The 12,958-nt window shown below is 36.6% G+C and overlaps 1 protein-coding gene across 2 annotated transcripts; it reads right to left on the bottom strand.

The window, feature by feature from the left end:
- Positions 1–1,004: 1,004 nt before the first annotated feature.
- Positions 1,005–11,952, bottom strand: UBE2B (ubiquitin conjugating enzyme E2 B). Of its 2 annotated transcripts, XM_044661915.1 has the most exons (6): positions 11,877–11,952; positions 7,458–7,538; positions 6,276–6,301; positions 2,761–2,850; positions 2,304–2,392; positions 1,005–1,450 (listed from the first exon to the last, which is right to left on the bottom strand). In XM_044661915.1, the coding sequence occupies exons 1-6, from the start codon at positions 11,918–11,920 to the stop codon at positions 1,322–1,324; spliced, it is 459 nt and encodes a 152-aa protein (XP_044517850.1). In that variant the 5' UTR covers positions 11,921–11,952; the 3' UTR covers positions 1,005–1,321. The 2 variants fall into 2 exon arrangements, with proteins under 2 accessions (XP_044517850.1, XP_044517851.1); XM_044661916.1 differs by lacking the exon at positions 2,761–2,850.
- Between the last annotated feature and the right edge of the window lie 1,006 nt (positions 11,953–12,958).

The raw sequence follows: 12,958 nt of genomic DNA, 5'->3' as shown, positions 1-12,958 counted from the left end.
ATGGGTGCCATATCACCTGTCCAGATCATATGTGCTGTCATTTCCCTTTTGGTGTGTGCCATTGCAATAAGGTTTATGTATGTACTCAAGAGACTTCCATGGATTTGATAAAAACCACACTTAAGGTAAACACCAGGGGATTAATTTTCAATATCCTATTTTTGGGAGATGGACAGGAAATAAGAACTCTCAAGTTCATCATGTGGAAAGCTGTTTGCCATTTATTCTTATACATCTTAGCTTTAGCTTTCTGAAGCATAGTTGACTTGTAATGGTCCTATAAACTACATGTACTAGTTTTTGTACAATTTAGGGGATTATTTTCCTTGCAGGAGGGCAAAATAGAAGACCCTGAAGTATGTTTAGCTTTGGGAAAGAAGTATAGACCTATATTAAAGGTTGGCATATTAAATAAATAGGCTAAATAATAATTTCTTTCTAAAACTGCCTTGATAAAACAAAAAAATTTGGTTCTTGACTAGGAACTAAGTTCATAATTTTTTAAAAGTTCATGCCAACAGCTTCAATTTCCCACCAAAACTAAGTAGTAAGATTAAGAGTTCACCAAATCTACAATAATTGGTGAAATGGCCAGAAGAGGCAAATAGTCCTTCAATAATTAAGCATCATAATGAAACCAAGTAGCTCTGTACAGAAATTACTCTTAATATTAAGAGTAATTAATATGTATATATTCAGAACAGGGGTATGAAATTATTATGGATAATTGGTCAAAGAAGCACACATTTGATTTCTACTTCCGGACAAACTACCGAGAAGATGTATTATTCCCTTGAAATTGGAGAGATAAAACAAATATAAATGACAGGAGAGACTTATGCATCAATCCCTCCTAGTGAAATAAGTGACAAAGTCTCTTGCACTGAAGTTATGTATTTAACAGTTTTACATGTAATATTTATATATAAAAAACTTTTAAGTGCTTTTCTCCAATTTAAAAATCTAAAGAATTCAAAAATAAGGCATTCAATATTTGAAAAAAGTACAGATTTACAAAATGTGTATATTCTGTCATGAAAACTTCACACCAACATTATACACTTGGAAAAAAAATACAAACAGGATATATTACAAATTTATGTAGCAATAACTTAGTTCATACCATGCAATAAAAAGTACATTAATCAAGATACACAAGCTTTTAAAGGTTCTAAACTGAAGGGCTTTTTTTTCTTTTTTGCAGACACATTAGGTATGCAAATCCTTAAAACCTGTGGCACTTAAAATTTCTGGTAGCCTTTCTACTGAGAGGTAAATTATACACAACAATGATGATGAGGATGAACAGAGCAGTTGTCTATTATGAATCATTCCAGCTTTGTTCAACAATAGCTGAAACTCTTTTCTCATATTCTCGTTTGTTTTCCTGATAAAGCTGCGCTGCCTGGCTATTGGCAGGACTGTTGGGATTAGGTTCATCCAGCAGAGACTGAAATAAAGAGGAAAAGTACATCTATTTAATATTTGAACAGAATACAATACATGACAATGATATAAAAATAACAACAGAAATCATTAAAAAGGAGTAACTATTAATATTAGTGCAAGCTCTAGCTACCAAGCTATAATGGTAGTTTCCTGATAATGAACTTAATTTCAAAAGCAAATAACCATCCACTCTCTTGAAATCACAATTCAAAGACAATCAGAAAAGAACAGCATTCCCCAGGAATACAAGAGACAATAAACTAATTTGGCTGCTAAATATACTTGTTATAAATAATTTAGCAACCAGCATTTTAAAGGCTCAGTCTGAGTGGTATTACTTGTGAAACAGCTGGTAGTGAAGCTTCAAATTTCCTTCATATAACAAAATGTTAATAACTACTGAAGGGGTGGATGAAGTAGGTAGGGAAAAAACAATGCCAGATAATATGTGTATAAAATTGAAGAGGTAGGAGAAAGTTTCAAAAAGTATATTAAAAGCCACCCCCCCCAAATGCACACACTACTCTTCTTTCCTTCCTAACTGCCACCCCATCCAATAAACTATTATCATTCTATTTCACTGATTTTAAAACAATTATCTATCATACCTTTTTGCTATCTATGTTGCAATTAGGGGTGAGGAAGAGAATAGTTTATTGGATTATGCAACTTTAATATTTGCTCATACACAATTATCCAAGATTCTTACTCTCCTCAGTTCCCCTTAAGTAAACAGAGGTCAATACCTTCTTAGTCAACAAAAATAATCATTCTGGGATTCTTCAGCAAAATTAACCAAACAAAAGAAAACCTGATTTGCATTATTTCTAGCTAGAAAGATAGAGTTTACTTACCTGAATTGATGTTAAAATAGAGGACACATCATACGTTGGACTCCAACGATTCTGGAGGATATCTAAACATATGCTACCATCGGCATAGACTGCAAATATAATACTGAAGTCAATAAGTTTACCTTGTTATATTTCAAAGAGTTCCCAGAAATCTTCCCCATACATAATCCCTCCTGCAATGATTTTCCAAAAACTTCTTGCTTCCAAAGAAAGATATATCAAAAATAATGCCACCAGGAAAAATAATTATTCTAATTAGATGCCAACATGAGAGGGTTGGTCTAGACCTATTATATAAAGTACCTTCTACCTCTAAGATTATGATCCTGTGACCATTAAACTATGTCAGTATTTCAAACTACAGAGATGGCAATAACAACACCATGGCAGAAAACTGCTATTAACAAAAAGTGCTGTGAGAAATGTGACAATTTAAAGATTGTATAAAGATACTCACCATTTGGATGAAACATCTTTGATAAGAACCTAACAGTGGGAGGTTTATTCGGATACTCTTCTGAGAATTCTATTACTAGTTTAAAGGTACCTGAGAGGGAAGAAAACAAAACCAATAAAACAATTAGGAGCAATTATTTGGCACTTCCTTACTACCATACAAATACAAACTGCCTATTTTAGCTTGATAATTAGCACCTATTAGAGTTAATTAGTGCTATCTGTTAGTACCTCTATTGATGGCTATATTAAGTGCATGTAATATGACCGAGATGGGAACAAGTTAGGATTGCCAACACAGGATCATTTATTTACACTCCTCTCCATTATTCAATAAAAAATAAATGGGTTAGGTATAAGTAAAATGTCTCCCTAGCTAAGGTAGGTAGCATGACACCACACAGGGTGATGGATTTGAAGTCAGCCAACCTGGGTTTAAACTATGGTTTACTTATTACTTGTATGACCCTCAGGCAAGATTCTTAATTTCTAGGGCAGTGAGAAGCAACCTTTTGAGCTTGAAAATTCACCAAGAAACCAAGCGTAATTTGGGTGGTGTGTCACTTCAAGAAAAAAAAACCATAATCCCACAATATTTATAGTTTAAATAACAAAAATGTATAATTGTAATATATATAACTGTATTTAATAAACCAAAATAGGCAAATTAATATAGGTAGAATTGTCATCTATAGTGCACAGAGTGTCTACACTACACTATAGCAAATGTTTCTTCCTTGGCATGTGGCCCTAATACTTCTCTGTATGCAGCCACATGTCATCAAAAATGGCTATGCATGTCAGTGCTGACATGTGTATCACAGGTTTGCCATCATCATTCTAGGGGCCTAAATTTCCTTATCTATAAGATGATTTCCAAGTTTCTTTTTAGTTCTAAGTCTATGATTCTATATGATTCTAGCTAATGGTCACATTTTTTTTAGAAGGCAAAATGGTAGAAGAGAGGAACTGTTTAGGTGTTCCATCATTTCATTAAAAGTATTAGTTAGAATGCGACTATTAAAGTATCCAAGTCACATCAAACTATATAACGGAAGGGAACATTCTGCATTTGACTCTAGATTCTTTGTAGAGGCAGCTGTGGCCAGTGAAGAGTGAGCCAGTCTTTGTGTCAAGACCTTTGGTTTAAGTCATGCCTCTGTGGCAAGTAGTATCCTAGCAGTTTTCTATAAAACTCTCTAAAATGAAGAGTTCCACTATGCCTAAAGGGCTTTAAAATATTGTCTGCCCTTTGATTCAGCCATACCACTGCTGGGTTTATAGCCCAAAGAGATTATAAGGAAAAAGACATGTACAAAAATATTTATAGCCACACTCTTTGTAGTGGCAAAAAACTGGAAAACGAGGGTATGTTCTTCAATTGGGGAATGACTGAACAAATTGTGGTATCTGCTGGTGATAGAATACTATTGTGCTCAAAGGAATAAGGAACTGGAGGAATTCCATGTGAACTGGAATGACCTCCAGGAATTGGTGTAGAGTGAAAGGAGCAGAACCAGGAGAACATTGTACACAGAGACTGATACACTGTGGTAAAATCGAATGTAATGGACTCCTGTACTAGCAGCAATGCAATGATCTGGGACAATTTTGAGGGACTTGTGAAAAAGAACGCTATCCACATTCAGAGGAAGAACTATGACAGTAGAAAATCAGAAGAAAAACAACTGCTTGAACACATAGGTTGATGCAGATATGACTCTAAACAACCACCCCAGTGCAATCATCAATAATATGGAAATGAGTCTTGATCAATGACACATGTAGTGGAAATGTGCGTGGGCTGCGGAGGGTGTGTGGGTGGAGGGGAGAGTAAGAACATGAATCATGTAACCATGGAAAAATGTTCTAAAAATAAAAATTTCAAACCAAAAAATAAAACAAAACAAAACAAAATAAGGAAGAGTTCCAGAGAGGATTGTGACTTGCATTGGTAGAGGAAGAATTCCTTTTGAATTCTTAGAAACTAGAACAGTGTTTTGTAAATAATAAACAACTTTAAAATGTTGTTGAAATGAATTCAACTTCGAAATTAAGCTTTAAACATCATTTTATGCCAAAAAAATACGATCATACCTAAAATTCTCCATTCTATGAATCCTTTATTCACTTGTTTGAGGGATCCACTGAATTTGACGTATTCCATAGTCAAAAGCAACAAACTTTTGGGCCAGCTTTCATTGTTAAGATCTAACAGACAAGCTTCAAGTTCATCTTACCTCTACTATTATCTTATACTACACAAGCATGCACTCAGGCTAATTCAAAAGTCAAATGAAATATGACTTTAATCTTCCCTGACATCAGAGGCTTTTATTTAGGGAGGATTTTAGGAAGTCTTTATTGAATTAAAATACTTGAATACAAAATATTTTTAACAGCATCAGATTTCCTTGTTCATTTACAATTTGAGATCTTTCTAATGCATTAAGTCACATGAACAAATCAATTACTTCTATTTTGCATCCAATAGGATTGGCAATTTAAGCGGTATGAAGAAAATGAGTTTTAATAACAGATAGGTATTTGAGATCCGTGACTGCTCACTGCAGATAAAAGTACTAACTGCCTTATTAAAGAACTAAGCACTCTTGACTGAGAAATGACATGGCTTGGTTTGATAGAGGGCCATCTTTGGAGTCAGGAAGAAATGAGTTAGAATTCTGCTTCTGATTCATAATAATTATGTGAGTATGTCAAGAGTCACTTAACCTCTCACCAAATCCAGGCGATCCATAAGATTGTTAACAAACAGTTGATGATCTGTAACAGTGGAAGGAGTTTCCAAAAACAGAATTCCCGACACTGATGAAATTACACATCTAGATCAAAATATCTTATTTAAAATTCTAATGGATGAATGTTAGAAATTTGATCATTTTAAATAGTTCAATTTAAAAAAGATGTTATTTTTAGGAAATTCCCAAGAAATGGCTTAAAAAATAAATTAGTTCAGCTAAATAGTTAACAGTTTTAGTTTTGCATTTCTCTGTGAAAACAACCCAACTTTTGTGCAAAAGAGAAAACAAAATGTTTACTTTGGCTTAGGAGTATGGAAATTCTAGTTGTGTTATAAAATATTCTACATGAAGCTATTGGCAGCAATGTTTAAAAACAACTCCTGTTCAACACCAGGCTAATATAGTCACAACCGCCTAATGGCATGACCAACCTCCTGGTGTTTACCTCATGGAATATATCTACTGTGTTACAAACCATCTAAATATAAACTATTTTCAACATGGTTCCTATCTCTAAATTTACTGTTCAACTACCCCAGCAATAACTAGGGCACTGAGGTTCATTTAAGCCCCAGAAGATAAAGTGCTTTGTGAGCTGTCTTCTCAATAGCTTACAACTTTTTGTCTGCTTTCAAACTGACTAGCCACAGCAGGAAAAGGTTTTAAGTAGAAGACATTAATATGCAAACTTGCTACTTAAAAACATCCTCTTCATATTGGAGATAGCAAAGAAAAGATCACCAAGACCACTTACCATCCTCAAAGGGTGTGCCTTCTGGCCTGAAAAAGTAAAAAAAAAAAAAAAAAAAATTCCAATTAACTCAGTCTTCAAATCACTTTTTTAAGATGGGAATCAAAACACTAAAATTTAAGATGTCTGAGAGTAGACCACTTTATCCTGGTTTCCAGGAAGATTTGTTATCTTTTAGCATTACTGCAGTGAGAAATAAGGCTAAGCCCAATGTGGGTGCTGAAGTTATCACCAGTAAGTAATTCTCTTGACTGCCATTATTCTTTGCTCTGAAATAGTTTCCCCTCTTCTCATACCAATTTAACCTTTCCAAAGAGGTTTAAATACAATTTGTGCAGAGTACGTTAAGGATTTTAATAAAAATAACCTTGTGTTAAGTTAAAAATAAGCTTATTCTTCCTTCACTGAGACTATTCCCACTCATCTACTAAAAACAACTAGATAAAAATTCTGGGACAAATGGAGAACTTTTGAGGGATCCTATTTCAAGACATTATCAACAGTTTTTTTTTTAAAGATCAAAAGCATTCTTTCAAAGATAATTTGAATTTAATGCTTATGGTGTCTATAGCAACAACAAAACCCTAGAAAGAAAAGAAATGGAATAAAGGCAAAGAACAAAATATTACAAAATACAAAAGGTATCATGGAATTTTAAATGTAAAGAAAAAAAGTCAAGCTAACAATTTAACATATAGTTATGGAGAACTAATTTTCCACTTTTATTTACATAGACCTATGCAGTATTGCCAAATGAAATGATACTTTCCCCCCACAGTAGGCCTGAAATTCATTCTGGGTTCTACTGGCACCCAAGATTAACTTGATACAGAAGACCATCAGTTTTTCTTTTACCATTTTACTGAATGTAAAACTTCAACTGGTATGCCCAAATAAAGTACAATTAAATTTGTGTAAAAGACCAAAAGCACAGGTGAGATGGTTTTCATAATACCACTTAAAAAAAATTTCTGGTAGAAATGTCCAGTTCCATAATTTTTCCTACCTTAATGTTCTCTTTAATTGGTTCCTTTGTACTGAGCTAAGTAGAATCTCTCCTAATTTGCATTTCACTAGTGTAGCTTTTTAAAGCCAAAGATGAATTCTTTGTACTACAAGGTGGTAAATATTCTACTGCTCAAAGGATGATGAGGTCTTATCATTTTGTTATCACCTACTACTTACCCAAATATAACTGCATTCCACTGCATGATATTGTTTTCAGATGGTGCGCCGCTGACACCCACAGGTGGGTCTTCTTGCAATCTAAGATTAAAGAAACACAAAAAATGTTGACTATTAAATCCAATGAGGCCTACCAAAGCACCTACTTTCCAGTCTTTCAGAAACTCAATCAATCTACATTATTTTAAACTAGAAGTATCTCCATGTCTTTGCTGAAAGGACATAGGTTCCTTTTCAATTTCTTAATGAAAAATCTAGTGGTACCTAATCCTTGTTGCCTTTAAAGTTATATTGCATTCCAGGTTCTCTAGTCTTTTTACAGGATTTAGAAGCAATGATTTTTTTCCCCCAGATTAAGAAGGATGGTGTTCTCTTAAGAATTTAACTGAAAAGTCCAACTGCCAAAGTAATTTTGATTATTGGATCACAGTGTCTAAAACTAGAAGGGACTGGCATCAAAAGTCATCTAGGCTAACTAGTTCAATTTATGGTGAGAACCTGAGGACTGAGAATTAAATGACTTGCCAAATCACACAGAAAGTTAAGGAACAAAACTGATATTCAAATCTAGATACAGACTTTGAATCCACTATTCTTTCCATATGTCACCGTGTCCATTGTCCCATCATTCATTTTTATATCCTTGCACAAGCTATATATATGACAATATATTTTTATCCTGACCCTTGGTATCTGGCAACATGGAAGACAACATATAATTTATAATGACAAATAGTTCAATGTCTACTAGAGGCAGCTAGGTGGCACAATGGATAGAACACTTCCTGGAGTCAGGAAGACTTGAGTTCATTATCAGCCTCAGATACTTACTGTGTTAACCCAGGGCAAGTCACTTAAGCTCTGGTCTAAGTTTCCTAAGTAAAATGGGGTAAATAATATCTATCTCATAGAGGTGTTTGAGTAATCAAGTGAGATTATATGGAATATATGGAATATGCTTAGCTTAAAGCCAAGCACATATCAGGCATTATAGAAATGCTATTATTAATAATAGTAGTATACCTGCCTACCAATAAACAACTTATTTATATTCAGTTTAGTTTGGAAGGAGGTCCAATATACTTGGAATCATATTGGAAATTAGGGTCATCTAATCCTGAGGTATCAAATTTGCTGCCTTTAACTAATGCTCTCCAGCTGGAACTGGGTTAAAATATAATTGGGAAATATTTAACAAATTAAATTTTAAAAAGACAAAAAATATATAGTATTACATTTTAAAATTAAGTCAATATGCAGTCCCTAGGGATCCTTCCTTATACTTGGATTAGTGAGTCAGTCCCCCTTTTATTTGAGTATGGTATCACCTGTTCTAGTCCAAGCTCCTCATTTCATAGATGAGGAATCTGAAACTCAGAAAAGTTGGGTGATTTGAATAACTATAATCACACAGGTTATAAGCAAAAACTTCTTTTCTTTATTATACCCTACAAGGTATGCTTAGTTAAGATATAGTGAAGATGGGGAAGTATCTGGGAATAACTTTTCAAAAGCAAATAGATCTTTTATTCTTTACCTTCCCCAGAAAGGCCAGATTCAATGATTATAAAAGCTGTGCCTTAAAAGCACAGACAAAAACATCAGGGGTTTGAAGTAATATGTCAGGGCTAGACAAACAACCAGACATATAACCTTCCCTGGGGTCAAGTTCACCCAGCATTCAGCTACTTCCTGATTATAGCTCTCCATGGTTTCTTGGCTGCCAGTCTTCCAAAATTTAATTAGGCAGGAACCAGACCAAGTAAAGAAAGCCTTATAAATGGATGAGAAGACAGAGTAACCCAGAGTAACAATGTTTTTTACCTCTGAGTACAGTATCCCCAAATGATATCCCACAGCTTCATAATTGGAAATTATTTTGTATATAATCATGCAGAGTAGAAGTGTAAATAAGTGTCTTATACTAGTAATGACTGACCATTCTAACACTGCTACACAAAAATGGCAACTGAAATGTTAAATATTTATAGGGATTTATTGATTACAAATCAGTTTATATTATATATGTGTGTGAACATATATGTCATTTGAGCTTTTAAAACTACCAGACAGTTAAGTAATGCAATACACCATTTTTATTCTGCAATTAGTAGTCAGGGAAACTGAGGCTCAAAAATATTAAGTGCCTTGCCCAGTCACAAAGCTAATAAATTAGGTGGCTAACTCTAGTAAGACTTCTAAACAACCAGAGTTTATTTAAAGGATGCATTCAACTGTTCGGCTAGGTGTGGCGAGACTTTTATAAGATTCCAGAAAAATCAAGTCAAAGGTCAGAACAATGAAAGTACCCAAAGATCTTAATGTCTGTGAAAAGTGATCCACTGATGAATCAAGGAAGGGCAATTAAAGGAAGCTGAAGTTTAGTACTGCATATTTATTTCTCTTTTACAACTAACATTTGGCCAATTCGCTATCCTTGGGAGAAACATTATGGCCTCTTAAGCAAGTTCAGCAGTCAACAAAGCTGCAGGATTGGTTTATCTTTCATAATAGTTTAAAAAAAATCAGATTTCCTGTTAATAAACCCCCAGCATGGTTGTAAAAGTACCCTTTTTTAACATTTAGAAATGTAATATATAAAAAATTTTGTTGCCAGCATTAAGCTGTATCCAAAGAAATTCTTAAAAGAAAAAAAGGATGATGGTGAATTGAACCTGGTACTCATATTGTAATATTCAGAAAACTAACCAAAGATCCATAAGTGGGTTAACTGTTTTTTAAATCAATACATATGACTTCTAATTTTTCTGGAAAGTGCTTCAAGTGTGTTTACCCCAAAAAAGGAAAAAGACAAGTAAAATATGGATGAGGTCCACAGACACCAGTGACCCTTATTCAGAAAACCTTCTTTTAAAGGCTTCAGCTCTAAAGTTTTACATGTAAAATACTACTGAAAAATATACAATACATTGCATCAGAAGTATTTTATCTTGATGCTGAATTTTTTCTTCTTTTTAGTAAGGTTCAAACACATTCCATTTAAGCAGAATCATACCATTTTCCTCTGGGGAAAAGGCACCCAACAACAGCTCTTTTTGAAATAAGAAACACAAGTGGTTCATGCTTCAGGAAAAACATATCGGAAGCACTTCACCTGAGAACTTAAAAGGGTGTAGTGAGAGCTCTCTAATTTTTAAGTAACTAAAAACTTTGATAAACAAGACAGGTCTCTCCCTAGAGAAAGAAGTCATTCCAATCATTTCTATTCAAGGAAAAAAAATTATTAAAATGTTGAGGAAAAGAGGTTAGGTTCAGTAAGAAGTTTCCTTACTACTTATCCCAGGTGGATGCAAATGTAAATGACTTAAAATCTAATTTATCAAAATCCCATTCTTCTGAACAGATAAAAATCCTAAAATCAAATCCTAATGCACCAGAGGAGAACCTTGCCCAGTTCACGTTTAAGTACTAACAAGAAAGGAATTTCTTTAAATGTTAAAAGTTAAAAGGTTTACCAAACATTCCTCCTAGTAACTAAAGGGGAATCTGCTGAATTAGTGATACCTTAACTAGCTGTAATAAGGACTTGAAAGGGTGGTTTGGTTTGGCTCAGCAGCCAGTAAGGCTGTTTTTGTTTTTGCATTTTTTCCCTGGGGGGGGGGGGGGGGGGAAGAGACTGAATCTCCAGCTTCCGCAAAATTCTCCACCCTCCCACCAAGGGGCTAGATATTACTAAAGGTTCAAACCCAAAACCCGAGGTGGGGTATAAGATTCAATTAGAAAAACAACTAAGATTCCGGTTGGGGGAAGGGGAGCCTCCTTCAGGGAAAAGGACACTCCACTAGGGCATATGATAACAAGTGAAGCAGAGAAGGAAGGAGGTGGGGGGAAAAAAAGAGATATACCTACTCTACCCTTCTCCAAACCTGGGGGTGTCAATCGACCTTCGCCTCTAATTAAATTAACAATGAAACCCAAGCCGGCCAAGAAAGTCGGCGCCCTCCCCCCAGCTCCAAACATGGGGGTGTCCAATCTCCTTCCTCTATTACAAAAACAAACGAAGCAGAGACTAGCCCTCCGTTCTCCAAACATGGGGGTGTCGGACGCCCCCTTCCTCAGATGGGGATAGAGAGGTAGGCGTAGAAGTAGGAGGCCTATGCAGACCCCCATCCCCCATATTTTCGCCTAGGGAAGGGTGGGGGATGAAAATTGGAATTCCCTTGGCCCGGAACTGAAGAACTACTGAGTGCAGCGAGCTCCGGTAGGGAGCTGCCTCAAACCCGGCCCCTACCCCAGACCCAACCTGGGATCTAAGACAGGCCAGGCCGCGTCGCGGAGCTAAAAGGAAGGTGCCCTGCGGCCTGGCTGGTCTACAGTCACTCCTCCTGCCCAAAAGGCTTCGGAGAAGAGAGGAAGCCCTCTGGAATCTAGGACGGGGTCATCTGCTGGGGCAGTTACCGCTTGAAGTCCCGCATGAGCCTCCTCCTGGCCGGGGTCGACATGATCCCCCCGCTCCCCCGCGGTCTGTGTGAGAGAAAAGAGTCCCGAGCTCCCCACCCCCCACCCCCCCGGCCGTAGCACTCAGGAGCACCGCCACCGCCAAAGCTTCACAAACAACCCGCAATGACTTCTTCATCCGCTGCACAGAAGATCCCTCCGCCCTCCGCCTGTACCACTATGGCGATTTGGTAGGAGGGGTGAGGGAAGGGAGTAGTATGAACGAATTCTACGTCCTTCATCAGAAAAATATCAGCCTTCGACTGTCGCACTATTCTTCTATAAAATATGCTTTATTTTCGCCTCATTTCCTTTTTATAGTGCGTAAGTGAAATTGTATCACAACCAATCTTCTCCTAGTTCCCCCTTAATACTGTCTTAGACTCGTCCGAGTGGGGAGGAGTCGGAGATGCCGGTGGGGGTGATGCAGCCAGCTCCTGAGATTTCAGGCTAGAGGAAGGACAATGACGTCACATCACGTGACACTCGGTGATGCTGTCAACAATTCAGATGAGGGGGAGGGAACTGGGCCACGTGGCCCTGTGACGCAGGCTGAAAGGTCTCGGGGACCGGACTGGAACCGTGAAGTTTCGAGGAGAGTTTGGCGACTTTGCTGTTGATGGAAGGAGCTTGTTTGGTGATAGTTCTTTTCAATCATCTACCAACAAGCTGTTGTCCTTGCTACCAGTCAGGAAGTAGTAGACATACTGCCTGCATTTCTTTTTGCCTTCCTCTTTCAAAACCCGGGGATTTCGTTGTCGCAGGCACTCGGGTTTCCTGGCGCACTTCGCTACCCTTATTCTTTTAGGGGCCTTTGCGAATGCCTGTGGTGGAATGAGTCACCATCCTGAGGGCCCTCTGGTGATCGAGACTCCCAATTTAGCTAGGTTGGTTATTTCTCAGAAAGGAGACATTTAACGGCCCTGGGACGAGCTTGTTTAAAATCTTCACAATTGTGCCAATATAATTTAAGGCTTAAATTCCTACACACACACACACCAACAGTCCAGAGCAGAAACAGTTCTTAAGCTGTTGAAATGTTA

Source organism: Gracilinanus agilis, chromosome 2, assembly GCF_016433145.1.
Source record: "Gracilinanus agilis isolate LMUSP501 chromosome 2, AgileGrace, whole genome shotgun sequence".
NCBI classification, from domain to species: Eukaryota; Metazoa; Chordata; class Mammalia; order Didelphimorphia; family Didelphidae; genus Gracilinanus; species Gracilinanus agilis.
This window is presented reverse-complemented; position numbering and strand designations above follow the sequence as displayed.

Coding starts and splice junctions, on each gene's coding strand:
- UBE2B (XM_044661915.1), bottom strand. CDS start 11,920: ATGTCGACCCCGGCCAGGAGGAGGCTCATGCGGGACTTCAAGCG. Junction 2,851..6,275: donor AGGCACACCCTTTGAGGATG/GTAAGTGGTCTT, acceptor CTTCCCTCTCAG/GTACCTTTAAACTAGTAATA. Junction 2,393..2,760: donor AAAGATGTTTCATCCAAATG/GTGAGTATCTTT, acceptor TTATATTTGCAG/TCTATGCCGATGGTAGCATA.